The sequence below is a fragment of the Epinephelus lanceolatus genome, chromosome 4 (genome assembly GCF_041903045.1).
Source record: "Epinephelus lanceolatus isolate andai-2023 chromosome 4, ASM4190304v1, whole genome shotgun sequence".
In the NCBI taxonomy this organism is placed as follows: Eukaryota; Metazoa; Chordata; class Actinopteri; order Perciformes; family Serranidae; genus Epinephelus; species Epinephelus lanceolatus.
This window is the reverse complement of record NC_135737.1, coordinates 23,221,781-23,242,257: the sequence shown is the minus strand read 5'-3', so window position 1 is coordinate 23,242,257 and position 20,477 is coordinate 23,221,781. Positions and strand designations below refer to the sequence as shown.

General features: G+C 41.1%; 2 protein-coding genes across 2 annotated transcripts; both read left to right on the top strand.

Moving 5' to 3' along the window:
- Positions 1 to 5,703: 5,703 nt before the first annotated feature.
- Positions 5,704 to 9,945, top strand: LOC117260037 (extracellular calcium-sensing receptor-like). The gene is made up of 6 exons (XM_033631905.2): positions 5,704 to 5,894; positions 6,118 to 6,415; positions 7,388 to 8,182; positions 8,363 to 8,590; positions 8,765 to 8,888; positions 9,032 to 9,945. Exons 1-6 carry the CDS (start codon positions 5,806 to 5,808, stop codon positions 9,943 to 9,945), a joined length of 2,448 nt encoding a protein of 815 aa, XP_033487796.2. The 5' UTR covers positions 5,704 to 5,805.
- Positions 9,946 to 13,156: 3,211 nt separating this feature from the next.
- Positions 13,157 to 17,695, top strand: LOC117259154 (extracellular calcium-sensing receptor-like). The gene is made up of 6 exons (XM_033630398.2): positions 13,157 to 13,438; positions 13,663 to 13,963; positions 14,867 to 15,661; positions 15,760 to 15,987; positions 16,166 to 16,289; positions 16,782 to 17,695. The coding sequence occupies exons 1-6, from the start codon at positions 13,206 to 13,208 to the stop codon at positions 17,693 to 17,695; spliced, it is 2,595 nt and encodes an 864-aa protein (XP_033486289.2). The 5' UTR covers positions 13,157 to 13,205.
- Positions 17,696 to 20,477: the final 2,782 nt, after the last annotated feature.

Genomic DNA, 20,477 nt, shown 5'->3' with positions numbered 1-20,477 from the left:
TGGGAGTATGGGGTTGGTGGCCCCTTGCTTAGGGTCATCCAGTCCCTGTACCGAAGGAGCATGAGTCTGGTTCGCGTGGCCGGCAGTAAGTCGGACTTGTTCCCGGTGAGAGTTGGACTCCGCCAGGGCTGCCCTTTGTCACTGGTTCTGTTCATAACTTTTATGGACAGAATTTCTAGGCACAGCCGAGTGGTGGAGGGTGTCAGGTTTGTTGGCAGGAGGATCTTGTCTCTGCTTTTTGCGGATGACGTGGTCCTCCTTGCCCCATTGAACAGTGACCTCCAGTTCTTTCTGGGATGATTCGCAGCCAAGTGTGAAGCGGCTGGGATGAGAATCAGCACCTCCAAGTCTGAGGCCATGGTCCTCAGCCTGAAAAGGGTGAATTGCCCACTCCAGGTCAGGGGGGAGGTCCTGCCTCAGGTGGAGGAGTTTAAGTATCTCGGGATCTGGTTCACGAGTGAGGGTAGGATGGAGTGGGAGATTGACAGGCAGATTGGGGCAGCATCAGCAGTGATGCAGGTGCTTAACTGGTCCATTGTGGTGAAGAGGGAGCTTAGCCAGAAAGCGAAGCTCTCGATTTACCGGTCGATCTATGTTCCAACCCTGACCTATGGTCACAAGCTCTGGGTAGTGACCGAAAGAACAGGATCGCGAGTTCAAGCGGCCGAAATGAGTTTCCTCCGCAGGGTGGCTGGGCTCAGCCTTAGAGATAGGGTGAGGAGCTCGGACATCCGGGAGGGACTTGGAGTAGAGCCGCTGCTCCTCCACATCGAGAGGAGCCAGTTGAGGTGGTTCGAGCATCTAGTAAGGATGCCTTCTGGACCCCTCCCTCCAACCGGGAAGAGACCTCAGGGCCACCCCAAGACAAGCTGGAGGGATTACATCGCCTGGCTGGCCTGGGAACGCCTCGGGGTTCCCTCGGAAGAGCTGACGGAAGTGGCTGGGGAGAGGACTATCTGGGCTTCTTTGCTGAGGCTGCTGCCCCCATGACCCGGACCCAGATAAGCGGAGGACGGTGAGTACAACTATGAGTACGAGCAACTATAAACTAGAGAGTTTTTACCGTACCTGTCGATCAATGAAGACACACAAGATGGATTACCGTCTTAATCGTGCCAGCACCATTTTTTTCTGATTCGCACTAAGTAGGGCCTGAAAAGAAATGACTTAGCCTGATCCACTGGAGCATGTGAGCGCCATCTGTTGGTGTAAATCCACGATGTGTTCAAGTCAACTATGTTAGTGTAGTTCTTTAAAGTGTTATCTTTTTTCTTTCTAAATAAACTAAGCGCAAAAAGTAAGGAAATTTGAGTTTGGTAGATTATGTCTTTGTTGAAAGAATGCTTCTTGGCAGGAGAGGGTGGCCATGACTACTGTGTGTTATGTTTGGGAATTGAGCATGTAGTGGCTGCTGGTGATAATCCAGCTTCATGCATGAACTGCTTCTGCATGTCTGCTTGGCAAAAGGAAGCCCATTGCCATTCATTTGGCAGACGTCCACCAGCCCCTTCTCAGGGCCTGCAGTCAGCTATGTGCCCTAGGTTTGCAGGTCCGGTAGTGGGGGATGGGGAACCATCAGAGCTCTCCCCCACCTCCATTATTACAGTTTCAGTAGGGGTGAACGGATTGTGTCATATAGGAACTCCCTTGCTCCCGGGCGCTCTGCTGGGTTGGATAGGTGCCCCTCCTCCCCTGGGTCGTCTTAGGAGGAGATAGATATTCTTGACCTTGGGCCCTTAGAGAATTATGAATTGGCCTCAGAGGGGCAGCAGGTGCCTGTAAAGAAGCATGACCAGCAGTCACTTCTCCTTCAGGAAATTATTTGCTGGGATGCTTTGGCTCTGGGACTCGGCCTGCCAGCTGATCAGGGTCCCGCCCCTTCACCTTTTTAAGGATGAAACAGGGGGGCGAGGTTCCTTGTGCCTCTCCTTTATGATTTCAAGGAGGTGGTCAGGAGTCAGTTCACAACACCGACAGCAGGAGCACGCTGGTTGGGGTTCTGTTGTTGTATGGTTGGAGTTGACAACCGGGGGAGGATAGGCTGGGGGCCATTGCCCTACATGGATCAGGCTTTGGCTGCCTTGGTAGCTCCGTCAAAGTCCCTCCTGGGCAAGGTGAACTGCCTGAGTAGAAACTGCAAGGTAACGGATGGCTTGTTTGGAAAAATGCATGGAGCCATGGCAGTCCAGACACAGCTGGCAAACACGGGTGCCATACTGTCCCTGTACCAGTCCCATCTGGTTGGCCAGCTAGAGGAGGGGTGTAGTGCGGATCTAATAGCTGAACTATGACGTGTCTCCTCACTTTTTCCAAAGCTCAGGAAAGAGCAGGGTGATGCAGCTGCCAGTGCTATGGTAAGTTTTTGGGTGGCCAGGCACCATCTCTGGCTGTTACAGTCCATGCTGCAGCCAGAGGATAGGGTGTGTCTGCTCAATCAGCATGGTGAGCCTGCCTCTGCCTTGTTTGGGCCTGATGTATCCATGATGATTCAATAAGGCCAGGAAGCCCGTCGCTGTGCTAAGGTGTCAGGCACCATGAAGTGAGGTCAGGGCTGGCAGGGGCCTCAGCTGTAGCAGCCCAAGCAGCCTCATTCTGCTTAGGGACAGGAAGATCCGTGGTGCCAGCTGGATGCAGCAGACGGGGCAGAGGATGTGACAGTGGCCAGGGGCCACGAAAGCCCATAAGCCCATGCCTCAGTCCTGACGCAACATTACCCCCAGCCTTCCCTTGCCCTCAGACAGCATGGGAGGCTGTGGGGGCATACCAGTGGGTTGTTTCAACAATGTTCCTGGGGTATCGTTTACTGTCCCGAAGCACTCCTCCTTAGTGTTTCCAGGTCAGAAGATATGCATTCCCTCAAGCATGTTCCAGGTCTATCCCAGGGTCTCCTACCAGTTGGTCATGTGTAGTGTAATGGTTACTGAAGTGTGTATACTGTACCTTTAAGTTGAACTATGAAAGACACGTGTTGAAGCAATGTACTCTGTGCACTGACAAATCACACACTGGTTTATTATTTCATGTATTCCTATGATGCACACACTCACTGAGCATTTAAGCATTGTGGTGGAGAAGTACCTAGGCATCATTTCTAAAAATAGCATGAGGATGGGCTCAGAAACACTGGTGGAAAGTTAGGGGAATTACAGCTTGTCCTGAGAATGACCCTAGTAAGAGGAGGTGGTCTTAGATTGTCTAGGAAAAACATTATGAGTACGAGTCAAGAGGTGGGGTTTAGGATAAAAGGAGAAAAAGTGAAGGCTCAGCAGAAATATGACACCGTTATGGTGGTAGGATGAAAGGAAAAAAAGTGTAAACTCAGCAGAAGTGGGATACCGTTACAAACAGAGCCAAGTGGGAAGGATTAAGAAAGAGACGACTCAGCAGAAAATCTTCACAATAAATACGAGTGCGCAAACAAAGAAATTTCAGTCTTGCTCCGGAGTTTGACTCATAGAGTTGTGTTGTGCTGATGCCTGCTTACACAATAAAACTCAGTTGCATCTGATTCTATGTGTCTCCAGTGATTTTTTTTGTATCTCTGAGTATTTGAGTTTTTTTGATATCTAATAGAAAACAACAAAGGTCCATTCGAGACGAAAGGAGCGAGGTCGCGAGCTTCCTGGCCCTGCTCCTGACCCTTTGATTTATGCTTCTACACATGCCTGAAAAACATACAAAGAAAGGTGTCCAGAGGCATCTTGATCAGATCCCCAACCACCTTAACTGGCCTTTCTGGTTGCAAAGGAGCATTGGCTTGACTCTTAGCTTCCTCTGGATGTCTGAGTTCCATAGCCAGTCCTGAAGAGCAAGCCCAGCCATCCTATAGAGGAAACTAATTTCAGCCACTTGTATCCACAATCTCATTCTTTCATTCACTACCCAAAGTTCATGACCATCGATAAGGGTTGAAACATAGACTGCTTGCTAAGTCCAAACTTTTGCCTTACAGCTCAGGTCCCTCTTGACCACAATATTGCAATGCGCCCATCATGCACCAATGCACCTGTCTATACCATGCTCCATTTCACCTTCACTTGTGAACAAGACCCCAAGTAGTCCTTCATTTGGGGTCATAAGTCAATTCCAACCCAGAGGGGGTAATCCAGCAAGTTTCAGCAGCAAAACATAGAGGTGCTGACTAACTCCAATCACTTAGCACTTAGCTCAGCACAGTCTTGTGAATCCAAAAGAAAAACATCATCTACAAAGAACAAAAACACAATTTGGAGGACCCCAAACTGGACACTCTCCTGCCATTAACTTGAGAACCTGTCTGCAGAGGCCAAAACCTAAGAAAATATGTTTGACTTTGTCAAACTGTTCCAGACCTCCATGCAACACTAAAGAGGCATGTCAGCAAAGACAGACCCACAATATCCAGATCCTTAACATCTCGGGGCAATCTCATCTACACTTTGCCATCAGGAGCTTCTTGAATATTTGGGAGGCAACTCTTAAAGATATGTTTGAGGTTATTCCTATTAGAGTCTAGAACTCTGTCTCCTCCACAAACAGCATGCTGGTTGAGTTCAGGAGGTCTTCAAAATGCTCTTTCCACCATTCAACAACATCCCCAGTCTAGGTTTGCAATTCTCCTCCCACCAACATACTTTATACATGACCTCTTTAAACTCCTTCCACACACAGGTTTTTGGTTTGGGGCCCTCTACAGCTTGACCATACCCCAGGATTTGACTTGTCTGTTGCATAAGGAGACCCTGGACAACCAAGACCAGAAAGCCTCTCCCTTTAGCTTGATGACCTCCTTCACCTGCCCAGTAACAGTTAGCAACAACCTGGTTAAAAATGTAGAGCATTAAGCAGCTTAAAACATGTCTGAGACCAAACAAAGCTAAAAGGAGAGTGAACATTGGACTGAACATTAATCAGGTCCAATCTAAACTGTACTGTTGTGGGCCATTTCAATATGCCTACTTAGTATTTTTTTTTAAACTTTACCCATATTATGTTTTAATGTTAAAATTACAAATATAAATTCAAGTAACCTATAAATTGTGCCAGTATTATTGTAAAAAGGGAAATGTTTGTACACCATAATTGAATATTGTTATCTAATAAGATATGAATTTCCAGGTATTAAGCAGGAATTGTCAGCTACTATTTGTAAAAAGCCAACTGTTTGCCTCGCTATATTTGCATTTGTTCGGCACTTTGTAGTCTGGCAGCTGGTCACTACCTTTCATTAAATCCCAACCTCACCTGTGTGCTGTGACCAGGAATTTCCCAAACATTAGAAAAATAAGAAGGAAATGAGAGGTGTAGATAGAGGGCAGGGTCTCTGCCAATAAACACACTGCCACACACCTTAAACTGGATCATAAGTGGTGATTGTGATGAAGGATTACTTTTGTGAGGGTCCATACATTGTTTTTTATTAATTCATTTTTGTTTGTTTTTCTGTAGGAAAAAATCTTGTATAGTATACGCTCAAGATATTCAGAATAGGATAGGGCAGAAACCTATTTTTCTGTTTGGACACCTTCTTCCTCTTGCCTCACCTTGTAGGTCCACAGAGATAAGACATCACTGTTCAATTATAATTTATTTTGCTGCTCCCAAATGTATAAATACCAGTGCAAGCCCCTAATTTGCATTTACATGTGATCCTAACCCAGTGGTGTAGCTGTCATAGACAGTATGATGTCCACAGAGTGGTGGCCAGAGAAGGGATGGGCAGTCTTACAGCTGTTGCTGGTGGCATCTGTTTCTCATGCTGAGGAGCTGGTGTGCAGGCGAAGAGGGGATCCAGAGAACCCCCAGCTATCAAAGGATGGAGACATTATGTTGGGGGGAATCTTCTCTTTCCACAGAAGCTGGAAAACCAGACAGGACAACTACATGCACAAGCCACTGCCACTGCAATGCACTAGGTAAACTAGACTGTAAACATCTATTTAGATTTCAACTATCTAAGTGGAAGTGGGTACAGATACACAACAGGTACAGCAAAGGGCATAAAACTGAGTATTAAAATAAGAGATATTCCTGCTTATGCATCTTAAAACCACCAAATGCTTTTTATTTCCTGTGCTATATTTTTATTGCAAGGACAAATTGTTTGCAGTTCCAATATTTATATCTGTCAACATATAGTCTGAATTTCAGAGGTTTCCAGTATACCCAGGCTATGCTCTTTGCCATAGAGGAGATTAATAACAGGACAGACCTGCTGCCTGGCGTCTCTCTGGGCTATAAGATCTATGATGTCTGTAGCTTCATTGCCAGAGGTGTGAGGGTTGCATTGGCTTTGACTAATGGTAATGAGGAGTTATCTGCATCCTCCCAGGAACCATGTACCAGGCCAGCCCAAGTGCAGGCCATTATGGGAGAGACCTCTTCCTCTCCTTCCATGGCTACAGCCACTGTAATTGGACCCTTTCATATCCCAATGGTAAGCAAAATTAGTCAAAAGAATTATTATTCTGTAATTCTTCTAGCTGTTCATAACAAAATGGGGTTTTTAAACAATTAACACTTCATAATAAACATTTAAAATAAATGGTAAATTGATAGTTAATTGAACGTATATTCATTTTAATGGTAATCAATTAATAAATAAATGTTGAATGTCGTATAATTTATTGTCATTTAATTTAGTTTGTTATAACACACATTGTAAAATGTTATACACTATATTTAGTATTTGTTAAGAAAAAGACCAAATACTGTATTGTAAGTGAACTTTTAAGAAAGTGATTAAGATTGTTAATGCTACTTGATTGGCTTGTAAAATGTCTATACCCATCATTTGGATGTTTATTATAAAGTTACAACTGATGATTATAATACTTTGTTAAATGGTCGATAAATACTGTGTAGGGCATCTACAAAAATTTCAGCATTATACTGAACAACATTATATAGATTCACTAAACAGTATTTAAGATAAGATAGGATAACATAAACTTTGTCAGTCCCACACTGAGGAAATTCAACTTTATTATCAACTTTTTAAGAAGGTATCACAAGTCGCAACTCTATAATAACCACCAAAATAATATTTAAGGATGAAAACAATATCAATTGAGAAAGTGTTATGAATATCTGGCCCAGTGTTATGTTTTTTACAAACAGTTTTTTAAAGGTTTATAAATAATATGATAATCATTGGCAAATAGAGAAGAAAGTGTAGAAAGTGTTATAATGTGTGCAATAAACGGCTAAAATAACAAATTATGGCATTACTAATAATGAGTTAACAGTAGAATAATTATTAATGAATGTTTAATTACAAATAAATGTACTATTTATCATTATTGGTTATCATATTATTATTATTATACAGAGTTACCACATTGTAGTGTGCTGTGAATATGTTTTATATTTTTTGATCTTCTTCGAATTATCTTTTTTTTTCTTCTAGATAAGCCACTTTGCAACTTGTGCTTGTCTCAGTGATAAAACCAAGTACCCATCCTTCCTCAGGACAATACCCAGTGATGCCTACCAGGGCAGAGCCCTGGCACAGTTGGTCAAGCACTTTGGTTGGACTTGGGTTGGAGCTATTAGGACTAATGATGATTACGGCAACAATGGCATGGCTATATTCATAGAAACTGCCCAGCAGCTGGGCATCTGTCTGGAGTACTCTGTATCTTTCTTTAGAACAGATCCACCAGACAAAATACAAAAGATAATTGACATTATCAAAGCTTCCACTTCCAAGGTGATTGTAACTTTCGTCGCCCTCCCCGAAATTGGCATGCTAACACATGCAATGTCTCAACACAACTTGACTGGGTACCAGTGGGTCGGTAGTGAGTGCTGGATCTTTGATCCCCAAACTGCAGCCATGGATAAGCATCACATTCTGGATGGTGCCATAGGCCTGTCCATCCCCAAAGCACATGTCAGTGGCATGAGAGAATTCATGTTGGATATTAAGCCTCTCAACACATCTGGGAATGAAATGTTTACAGAGTTTTGGGAGAAATTATTCAGCTGTAAGTTCAAGCAGTCAAAGTCGTCCACAGAGAATCAGAGAGAATGTACTGGACATGAGGATCTGACTGGAGTGCAGAACAGCTTCACTGATATGTCGCCCATGCCTATCTTTAACAATGTTTATAAAGGAGTGTATGCTGTGGCCCACGCACTTCATAGTATGCTCAGCTGTAATAAAACATGTAACAACAAAGTGCAGTTAGATCCATATACGGTGAGTTCATATATAAATTCATGGTGTATTGTCTCCAGGCCTACAGGAAGTGTGTCAGATAATGATCTACATGGATTAATGTCTTTCTAGATATTACAGCACTTACAAAAGATTCATTTCAAAACAAAGGCCTTCAAAATTGTGTCAGATAATGATCTACATTGATGCATGTCCTTTTAGATCTTACAACACATAAAAAGGATTCATTTCAAAACAAAGGAAGGAGAGGAAGTTTACTTTAATGAGAATGGAGACCCAGCAGCAAAATATGAAATAATAAACTGGCAGCCAACAGAAAATGGCATTGTGGACTTTGTCACCGTTGGTTTTTATGATGCATCTTTACCTGTAGACAAACAGCTGAATCTGCAAAATAAGTCTTTAATTTGGGCAAACAACTCACAACAGGTAAGCTATTATAATAATTATACAGTCTCTGTCAATTATTAAAAATTGCGTATTGCACTAGTTGTTGTATTATGATGTTTAAGATGCATAAAAATGCATAATAGAACCTAACAAGAACAACACCTTGTCAAAGTGAATCCCACATATTTTCTCATAGTCAATTTATTCTTGCAGGTGCCTGTGTCAGTTTGCAGTGAGAAGTGTCGTCCAGGAACTCGCAAGGTTCTCCAGAAAGGAAAGCCTGTCTGCTGCTATGACTGTTTAACATGTGCAGAGGGAGAAATAAGCAACATTACAGGTGTAGCATTATTATGCTGTAGTAAAATGGGAATTAAAAAAAAGTTGTGTGTGGTAATCCATGCATGAAAAAAAAGCAATATAGAGACAAAAACATCAAATGCACTGAGCAAATCTAATAGGTGCTTTTATATTATTTTTCAGATTCTATCACCTGTGTGCAATGCCACGCTGAGTTCTGGTCAAATGAGAGAAGAGATGCCTGTGTAAAGAAGGAGGTCGAGTTTCTGTCATATAAAGAGATTATGGGAGCACTGCTCACTGCAGCGTCCTTACTGGGAACATGCATCACTGCTGTTGTGGCATCCATTTTCTTCAGATACAGGAAAACGCCTATTGTCAGGGCCAACAACTCTGAGCTGAGCTTCCTGCTGCTCTTCTCCTTGACTCTGTGTTTCCTGTGTTCTCTGACCTTCATCGGCCGGCCCTCTGAGTGGTCCTGCATGCTGCGACACACAGCATTTGGCATCACCTTTGTCCTCTGTATGTCTTGCATTCTGGGGAAAACTATAGTGGTGTTAATGGCCTTCAGGGCAACTCTTCCAGATAGTAATGTAATGAAATGGTTTGGGCCTGCACAGCAGAGGCTCAGTGTCCTGGGTTTCAGTCTTGCACAAGTTATCATATGTATCCTCTGGTTAACAATTTCTCCTCCTTTTCCATTCAAGAATTTTAAGGAATACAAGGGCAGAATTATTTTAGAGTGTGCTCTGGGCTCGGCTGTAGGCTTTTGGGCTGTTCTTGGGTACATTGGACTTCTGGCCATGTTATGTTTTATTCTTGCTTTTCTGGCCCGGAAACTGCCTGATAATTTCAATGAAGCCAAATTTATCACTTTTAGCATGCTGATATTCTGTGCAGTATGGATTGCCTTTATTCCAGCATATGTCAGCTCCCCTGGGAAGTTCAGTGTTGCTGTGGAGATATTTGCTATTCTGGCCTCCAGTTTTGGACTGCTCATTTGTATTTTTATTCCAAAATGTTATGTTATTTTACTGAAACCAGAGAAGAATACAAAAAAGAACATGATGGGGAAGGGGGCACCAAAATCCCTCTGAAAACTTAAAATAATATGATGACAAAGGCATTCAAGTGCCATTATAATGTGTACATGATCGGTTCACCAAATTGTCAAGTAGACTGTTTTTATTTACTGAAGACTTGCATTGAACTACTGTAATATTTTTCCACTGTAAATAATTTCATTAGTGACATAGCAAATTTATATATGTATATGTATATATTTATATGGGTCTATATATTTTCAGTGATTTCTCTGCATTTTGTATTGCATTTGAGAATTTAACATAAAGATAAATCATTGCATTCTACCGCTCAGTGACCAAGCCTGTTTCTGTTGCCTTGTTTCTATGCAACAGCCCACAACTTTTCTATTTCGAAAATTTTTCTGTTAATCTGCGGCCGGGTCACAGTTTCAGCAGTCTATGCATGGTTGTCCAGGCGTCCCTTTCCTAGGCAACGCTTTCAGACTTCAAGCAGTGGAGGTGCAGCGTGCAGTGTAGATCCACAGATATAAAACATCAGCATTCTTTTTTTTTCTTTTAAATGCTGCTTCAAAATGTATAAATACTGGTGCAAACTTTTTATTTATATTAATGTACATGGAATGCCACCCAGTGGTTTAACTCCCTTAAGGTGCTTTCAGACCTAGAGTTCACTTGCTACTGTCTGAATCAGGGACCAATTTGTTACAAAGTTGCATAATTGCATATATTTGGTTCAGGTTATCACATCAGCATTTACAAGCAGGCCAGATCAGATTTCTTGGTCAAAACAGCTGCTCTTGATTCGTCACAATTTCCATGCGGGAAAAATCCAGGAAGTAAATAAAACATCGAAGAAGAGTACACTTGCAAGATAAGTACAACACTTTCTAATGTCACAATGGAGGGACAAGTACACAGGTTGATTTTAGCGCTGGTCATCGTGTTCTATATTGCTTGCACTGTTCACTTAAGGCAAACCATACAGTTTGAAGACGAGGTACAGCTCCAACAAGAAAACAATATTTTGATATTTTGATGATTTGTGATATTGGGCTTTATAAATAAAATTGATTGACTGATTGATTGATGCACTGGATGTGCCAAATGTGCATATTAAGGCAGCACAGAGGGAGGTGCACATTAACAATCGTCTGGGTCTGGAACATGCTTATGCATGTTTAACCCAAACAATGTGTAATATGACTGCAGTTTGTTCGGATCAAGGTCAGAACACCTGCTCATGACAAACAAACCACTCCAGAGTTAGTTTGTAACCTGACCGAGACCCACTCTATAAGAGGGTGTCAGTCAGGGTGTTTTGGTGTGCACCCAAGTACGATTGCTGCGTTCACACCTGCCCAAAGGAACCACACTTAGGGGGCAAACAACCTTGAGTTCAATTGAACCGAATCAAACAGTGCAGGTGTGAAAGCACCATTGGACAATATGATGTCCAAGCTATCTATTAATACCATCAGATGCCTTTTTTTATTTCCTGTGCTACCGTTTCTATTCCAAGGATAAAGTGTTTTTGCAATTCCAATATTTATATCTGTTGACATATAGTTTGCATTTCAGAGGTTTCCAGTATACCCAGGCTATGCTCTTTGCCATAGAGGAGATTAATAACAGGACAGACCTAGCATCTTTCTGGGCTACAAGATCTATGATGTCTGTGGCTCCATTGCCAGAGGTGTGAGAGTTACACTGGCTTTGTCTAATGGTAATGAGGAATTACATGCATCCTCCCAGGCACTGTGTACCATATCAGCCCAAGTGCAGGCTATTATGGGAGAGACCCCTTCCTTTCCTTGCATGGCTTTACCCACTGTCATTGGACCCTTTCATATCCCCGTGATGAGAAAAATCATAAAAAGGTGTTATATGTCCAAATACTGTGTGTTCTATAATATTTGAGATTTTGTATCTTTATATTGAGATATAATTTCTTTTAGGTGAGTCATTTTGCATCTTGTGCTTGTCTCAGTGATAAAAAGCAAGTACCTGATCTTTCTCAGGACAATACCCAGTGACTACTACCAGAGCAGAGCCCTGGCACAGTTGGTCAAGCACTTTGGTTGGACTTGGGTTGGAGTGATTCTAACAAATTATGATTACGGCAACAATGGCATGGCCACTTCATAGAAACAGCCCAGCAGCTGGGCATCTGTCTGAAGTACTCTGTGTCTTTGTTTAGAACAGATCCACCAGACAAAATACAAAAGATAATTGACATTATCAAAGCTTCCACTTCCAAGGTGATTGTCTCTTTCCTATCCCTTACTAACGTGAATATACTAATAGATAATATGTCTCACCACAACTTGACTGGGTACGAGTGGGTAGGCAGTGAGGCCTACATCATCAGTCTATCATGGTGTATCGCCACCAGGCCCACAAAATTGTGTCTGGTAATGAGCTACATCAATGTATATTCTTTTCAATTTAACAACACATGAAAAGAATTCATTTCAAAACAAATGAAGGGAATTAGGTTTACTGAGAATGGAGACCCAGTGGTTCAGTATGGAAGTATAAACTGGCAGCCAGAAGACTATGGCATTGTGGACTTTCTCACAGTTGGGCTTCATGGTGCATCTTTACCTACAGACAAACAGCTGAAACTGCAAAATAAGTCATTAATGTGGTCACACAATGTGAAACAAATGAGCTACCACATTATTAACATAACTAATAATCAAAGTCCGTTTCAGTTGGTGTAATTGTAACTTAGTTCATTCTACCTTTCCCCATCCTAGGCTGTCTCTGTTAGTGGGATCTTACAACTTGTAACTTTACTGTAGTTCACTTTCATCATCCATCCACCCGTCCGTCCCTCCGTTTGTCCTACTGTCCATCCATCCACCCATTTTTTTTTTTTTTTTAATAAAGTGTGGGCCATGTCATAATTGCAGCAGACTAAGCAAGGCTGTTCATGCATCCCTTTTTTGGCAACCTTTTCTCGTGTTTCCAGGTCAGATAATATATTTTTTGAAATATAAACCAACAAATTGCTCATAGCCATGCACTTATAATTGGGTCAAAAGTGATTATTGTCATGAAGAATTACTTTTGTATGAGTCTATACATTGTTTTTAGTTTTTTTTCACTTTTTTGATAGGAAAATCCTATATAGTATACCTTTAAGATATTCAGAATAAGATAAGACAGAAAACTCTTCTTCTGTTTGGACACCTTCCTCTTGCCTCACCTTGTCATTTTGCTGCTCCCAAATGTATAAATACCAATGCAAGCTTCTAATTTGCATTTACATGTGACCCTAACCCAGTGGTTAAGCTGTCATAGACAGTATGATGTCCACAGAGAGGTGGCCAGAGAAGTGTTGGGCACTCTTTCACCTGTTGCTGGTGGTGTCTGTCTCTCAGGCTGAGGAGCTGGTGTGCAGGCGAAGAGGGGATCCAGAGAACCCCCAGTTATCTAATGATGGAGACATTTTCTTAGGGGCAATCTTCTCTTTCCACAGCAGCTGGAAAACCAGGCAGGACAACTACATGCACAAGCCACTGCCACTGCAATGCACCAGGTAAGTTATACTGTAGAAAATCTATTTTGATTTCAATTATCTAAGTGAAAGTGGGTACAGACACAAAAAAGGCACAGCAAAGGGCATCAAACTGAGTAATAAAATATGAGATATTCTCTTTTTTGTGTCTAAATACCATCGGATGCTTTCATTTTCTGTGATGCGGTTTCTATTCCATGGATAAATTGTTTTCAATTTTACCATTTATATCTGCCGACATCTAGATTGCATTTCAGAGGTTTCCAGTATGCCCAGGCTATGCGCTTTGCCATAGAGGAGATTAATAACAGAACAGACTTGCTGCCTGGCATCTCTCTGGGCTATAAGATCTATGATGCTTGTCGCTCCATTGCCAGAGCTGTGAGGGTTACACTGGCTTTGGCTAATGGTAATGAGGAGTTATCTGCATCCTCAGAACCACCACCTTGTACCAGACCAGCCCAAGTGCAGGCCGTTATGGGAGAGACCTCTTCCTCTCCTTCCATGGCTATAGCCACTGTAATCGGACCCTTTCATATCCCAGTGGTGAGTGAGATTGGTCAAAATGAAAATATACTTGTGAAAACAATTATTATCCTGTATTTTTTCTCACTGGTCAAGACAAAGGTTTTTTTTTTTTAAAGAATTGTAGGTAACACTTTATAATAACCGTCATGAAAAGAAATGATTAATTCAACTTTAGGTAATAGTCAATTTAATGTTAACAAACAATGAAATAATAATTGAAAATTGTTTACTAATTATTAATAATACTTTTATTTATGTTTATTTATCAGTTTATTTTTACAAACTATATAATTGTATGCGTCATATGGTAAATATCTGTGATGGTAAACCTGTAAAGCCTTATGAAATTGTTTAAAAAAACATTAGACTAATTGACCAAATAGTTATAGTACTTTGTTAATGCCTATTGATTAGTCTGTAAACTGTCTATACCCATCATTAGGATGCTTATTATAAAGTTACAACTTGTGTTTTTGATACTTAATTAAATGGTTAATAAATATTGTGTAGAGCATCTACAAGCATTGCAACATTATACTGAAAAACCACAGAATGTCCATAGAAGGTTTACAAAACAATTATTTACCATTTACAAAGTGTTACAAATGTCTAGTTTTGTCATTCCATTGCTGGTAAACAGTGTTAACGCAGTAATAATTGGATATTCATTTTTAAATAGGCAAAAAAGCACAAGGTGTGCAAGAAATGGTTAAAAAAAACAACAAATTATGGCATTTCATTGTTTGTTAACAGTAAAATACCTACTAACTTAAGTTTTTTTTTTTTTTACTATTAATTTACAATTCATCAGTGATCATTATTATAAAGTGTTACCACACTGTAGTGTGCTGTGTAAAGGTTTGATATTTCAAATATTTATCTTGGGATATCATTACTTTTTTCTTTTTCTTTTTCTTTTAGATCAGCCACTTTGCCACTTGTGCTTGTCTCAGTGATAAAACCAAGTACCCATCCTTCCTCAGGACAATACCCAGTGACGACTACCAGAGCAGAGCCCTGGCACAGTTGGTCAAGCACTTTGGTTGGACTTGGGTTGGAGCTATTAGAACAAATGATGATTATGGGAACAATGGCATGGCCACATTTACAGAAACAGCCCAGCAGCTGGGCATCTGTCTGGAGTACTCTGTGTCTTTCTTTAGAACAGATCCACCAGACAAAATACAAAAGATAGTTGACATTATCAAGGCTTCCACTTCCAAGGTGATTGTCGCTTTCCTCTCCGCCGGTGATATTCTTGAACTAATACACAAGATGTCTCAACACAACTTGACTGGGTACCAGTGGGTCGGTAGTGAGGGCTGGATCTTTGATCCCAAAACTGCAGCCATGGATAAGCATCACATTCTGGATGGTGCCATAGGCCTGTCCATCCCCAAAGCACATGTCAGTGGCATGAGAGAGTTCATGTTGGATATTAAGCCTCTCAATTCATCCGGTAATGAAATGTTTACAGAGTTTTGGGAGAAATTATTCAGCTGTAAGTTCAAGCAGTCAAAGTCATCAGCAGAGAATCAGAGAGAATGTACTGGACATGAGGATCTGACTGGAGTGCAGAACAGCTTCACTGATATGTCGCTCATGCCGATCTTTAACAATGTCTATAAAGGAGTGTATGCTGTGGCCCACGCACTACATAGTATACTCAGCTGCAATAAGACATGTAACAACAAAGTGCAGTTAGATCCATATATGGTGAGTCATAAATGAATTATCACTCTATCATGGTGTATCGCTACCAGGCCTACAAAACTGTGTCAGATAATGATCTACATTGATGGATATTCTTTTAGATTTTACAACACATAAAAAGGATTAATTTCAAAACAAAGGAAGGAGAGGAAGTTTACTTTAATGAGAATGGAGACCCAGCAGCAAAGTATGAAATTATAAACTGGCAGCCAACAGAAAATGGTATTGCAGACTTTGTCACAGTTGGTCTTTATGATGCATCTTTACCTGCAGACAAACAACTGAATCTGCAAAATAAGTCTTTAATTTGGGCAAATAACTCACAACAGGTAAGCCACTGTAATAATTATGCAGTCTATTTTAATAGTTAAAAATTGCATATGGTACTAATTAATGTTATGATGTTTGTGAATGATGTATCAAAATGCACAATAGAACCTTACAAAGACAACATCTTGTCGAAGTGAATGCCTGTACATATTTCTCATCGTCATTTTGTTTTTACAGGTGCCTGTGTCAGTTTGCAGCGAGAAGTGTCCTCCAGGAACTCGCAAGGTTCTGCAGAAAGGAAAGCCTGTCTGCTGCTATGACTGTTTCAGATGTGCAAAGGGAGAGATAAGCAACATTACAGGTGTAGTATTATTTTGTCAATAGAAAATATATTTAAAACAAAGGTCATCAAAGGGTCAGCTCATTTAAATTACCAAAAGGCCTTAGTTTGTTTCACACCTCGTCATTGTGGTATCTGAGCAGGCAAATTTAGTCTCATCTGCTGAGATTTTGACTTTCTCTTTCTGAAACTGCAATTGTTGAGATCGAGAGAGAATGAAATTGTGTGTGCAGTTGGACTGAAAATTGACATTTGAAAGAAAAAATTACAATGCTTAGTTACTGTACAACAAAAACAAATAAAACATCTGTTTATGAATCTAACCTTTTCGTCCCCTTGCTTAAACAAATCCAAATCATTCATGCTGGTACCATTCAACTGTCATATGGCTATCCATTTATTATCTGGTTATTATGTGCGTTATGTCTTGAATGCATGGAAAATAAGCAATATAGAGACAAAAACATCAAATGTACAGATCAAGTCTAACACCTTCTTCAAATCATTTTTCAGATTCTATCACCTGTGTGCGATGCCACCCTGAGTTCTGGTCAAATGAGAGAAGAGATGCCTGTGTAAAGAAGGAGGCAGAGTTTCTATCATATAAAGAGATTATGGGAGCACTGCTCACTGCAGCGTCCTTGCTGGGAACATGCATCACTGCTGTTGTGGCATTCATTTTCTTCACATACAGGAAAACGCCTATTGTTAGGGCCAACAACTCTGAGCTGAGCTTCCTGCTGCTCTTCTCCTTGACTCTGTGTTTCCTGTGTTCTCTGACCTTCATCGGCCGGCCCTCTGAGTGGTCCTGCATGCTGCGACACACAGCATTTGGCATCACCTTTGTTCTCTGTATCTCATGTGTTCTGGGGAAAACTATAGTGGTGTTAATGGCCTTCAGGGCAACACTTCCTGGTAGTAATGTGATGAAATGGTTTGGGCCTGCACAGCAGAAACTCAGTGTTCTGGGTTTCACTGTTGTACAAGTTATCATATGTATCCTCTGGTTAACAATTTCACCTCCTTTTCCATTCAAGAACTTTAAACAGTTTAAAGACAAAATTATTTTAGAGTGCACCCTGGGTTCAGCTGTAGGCTTTTGGGCTGTGCTTGGGTACATTGGACTTCTGGCCATGTTCTGTTTTATTCTTGCTTTTCTGGCTCGGAAACTCCCTGATAATTTCAATGAGGCCAAATTTATCACTTTTAGCATGCTGATATTCTGTGCAGTATGGATCACCTTTATTCCAGCATATGTCAGCTCTCCTGGGAAGTTCAGTGTTGCTGTGGAGATATTTGCTATCCTGGCCTCCAGTTTTGGACTGCTCATTTGTATTTTTTTCCCAAAATGTTATATTATCTTACTGAAACCTGAAAAGAACAAAAAAAAAGATATGATGGGGAAGGGGGCATCAAAATCATTTTGAAAATATAAATATCATTATGGCAATTACTATTCTAATTTTGACATAAGAATTAAATATAACAGCTTTAATACAACTTGATAAACAATCACATTAAGCTTCATGGTTTGAGCTATAGGCCTACACATATATATATATATACATACATATATATATATATATATATATATATATATATATATATATATATATATATATATATATATATATATATATATATACATTTTTTTTTAAATTGTTCCCCTGTTAGCTGCCAGCTGCCCGCTTCGCCTCCTCCATGTTGAGAGCCATGTGCAGGCCATGCAGGCCCAGACACTTAATCACAGATATGCTCTAAGTGTCATAAACAACTCCTTTAGTGTAAAGATATATTATTCTACTCTACCTCTCACCAGAGTAGCCTGTCTCTGTTGCTTAGTTGTGGTCTTACTGATTGAAACATAATTGTACTTCAGTTTCACCATCAATCCATTTATTTACTGTAGGCCACGTCATGGTGGCAGCAGACAAAGTAAGGCTGTCCATGCATCCCTTTTGCGGCAACTTTTTTCTAGTATTTCCAGGTCAGAAGGGATATGCACTCCCTCCAGCATGTTCCAGGTCTACCCCAGGGTCTCCAACCAGTTGGACATGCCTGGAAAACCTACAAAGAGAGGTGTCCAGAGGCATCTTGTTCAGACCACCCTAACTGTTCAGACCACCCTAACTGGCATTTTTTGTTGCAAAGGAGATTTGGCTTTACTCTTAGCTCCCTCTGGATGTCTAAGCTCTTCACCCAGTCTTGAAGCTACATGTATCCACAATCTCATTCTTTCATTCACCACCCAAAGCTCAAGACCATTGGTAAGGGTTAAAACATCGACTCATTGCTAAATTAAAAGTCTTGCCTTATGGCTTGGCAATGTCACCATCATGCTGCTCCAATCCACTTGTCTATCCTACGCTCCATTTTACCCTGTCATATGAACAAGACACCAAGTACTCTTTCATTTGGGGCCATAACTCAATTCCAGTTCAGAGGGAACAATCCACGATTTTTCAGCAGCAAACCATGGCCTCAGACCTAGAGATGCTGACTCTAATTCCATTTGCTTCGCACTTGGCTCATCACAGTCTTGTGAAGCCAAAAGAAAAACATCATCTACAAAGAACAGAAACACGATTTTGGACGAACCCAAACTGGACACTCTCCTTCCATTGGCGGCGACCTGAGATCGTCTCCATGAATATCAGAAACAGATTTGGCCAAGAAGAACAACCCTGGCAGAGGCCAAAACCTAGGACAATGTGTGAGAATACTTTGGTTATATATGGGCTACATAGCTTGCTGGCTGGGGAAAGGGTCATGGTATACAAAAGCCCTACATGGCAAGGATGACATCCACATTGCTCCTTCTTGAAATGAAGTCTGACAACTGGCTGGAGCCTCCTTTCCAGCACCCTGTAATAAAGTTTGCCCTCTACAGGCACTGCCCCAACAGGAGGCTTGTCAGCCAAGACAGCCCAACAATGTCCAGATCCTTCAACATCTCCGGCAAATCTCACCAATAACTTGCACCTTTCCATAAAGGAGCTTCTTGACCACCTGAGAGACTACTCTCAAAGATATGTTTGAGGTTATACCTGAACCTTCAAACACTGCCTCCTCCACAGACAACATGCTGGTTGAGTTCAGGAGGTCCTCAAAATGCTCTCTCCACCATTCATCAACATCCCCAGTCCAGATTTGCAATTCTCGTCCCCTGCCAAAAACAGTGTGAGCGAGACTGCCTGAGTTCCTCCTGAGTCATCAGAGGGTTTGCCTGAACTTCCCTGAAGTCCATCTACAAAGCCTCTTTAAACTCTTTCCACACCCAGGATTTTGCTTTGGCAAGTTCCAAAGTTTTACCCCCCAAGTACTTGACGTGTCTGTTGCTTCAGGAGACCCCTGGACAACCAAGGCCAGAAGACTTCTCCCTTAAGGTTGATGCCCTCCTTCACCTGCCTAACAGCAGTTTGCAACTTACTGGTTAAAAAAAGTAGAGCATTGGAGCATCGGTGGCTTAGTGGATAGAGCAGGCGCCCCATGTACAAGGCTGTTGCCACAGCGGCCTGTGGCCCTTTGCTGCATGTCATCCCCTTCTCTCTCTCCCTTTCACACTTGTCTGTCCTGTCCATTAAAGGCAAAATGCCCAAAAAATAACTTTAACAAAAAAAAAAAGTAGAGCATTTAGCAGCTGACAAGATGTTGGAGAGCAAGACAGAGCAAAGGAGAGTCAGTGTTGGAGTTAACATTAATCAGGTAGACATGAAATTAACTCCAAATGAATGCTATTAGTGCAATGTGTTTTCTCTATGTGTAAATAAATTAGCACATATAATTGCTCATATTATAGCCATATCAATGTTATAAGGTAAATGCCTTATGCAAAGCTTGTTTCTCTGCTCCCAAGAGGTCACAAAACAAAAAACATCAGTCAATGCATTGTTAACAACACTTTACTGTTGTGGGCCCTTTCAGTATGCCTAATAAGTCTAATTTTCTAATCTTTATATCAGCTTCATCCTGCATTATTTTTCATTTATTTTTTGTTTAAATTACAATTATAAATGCAAGTATAAATTGTGCCAATATTATTGTAAAAAGGGGGGTAACAATTTATATTAAGGTATTATAATAATGCTTACTAAGCACAAATTAACAGTTGAGCACTTAAAAGATGGTATAAGATGCTTATTAACATTAATAAGACTAGACTAAGTGTTTATTACAGCATAACTGACTGAGTTATTATTGCTATATATA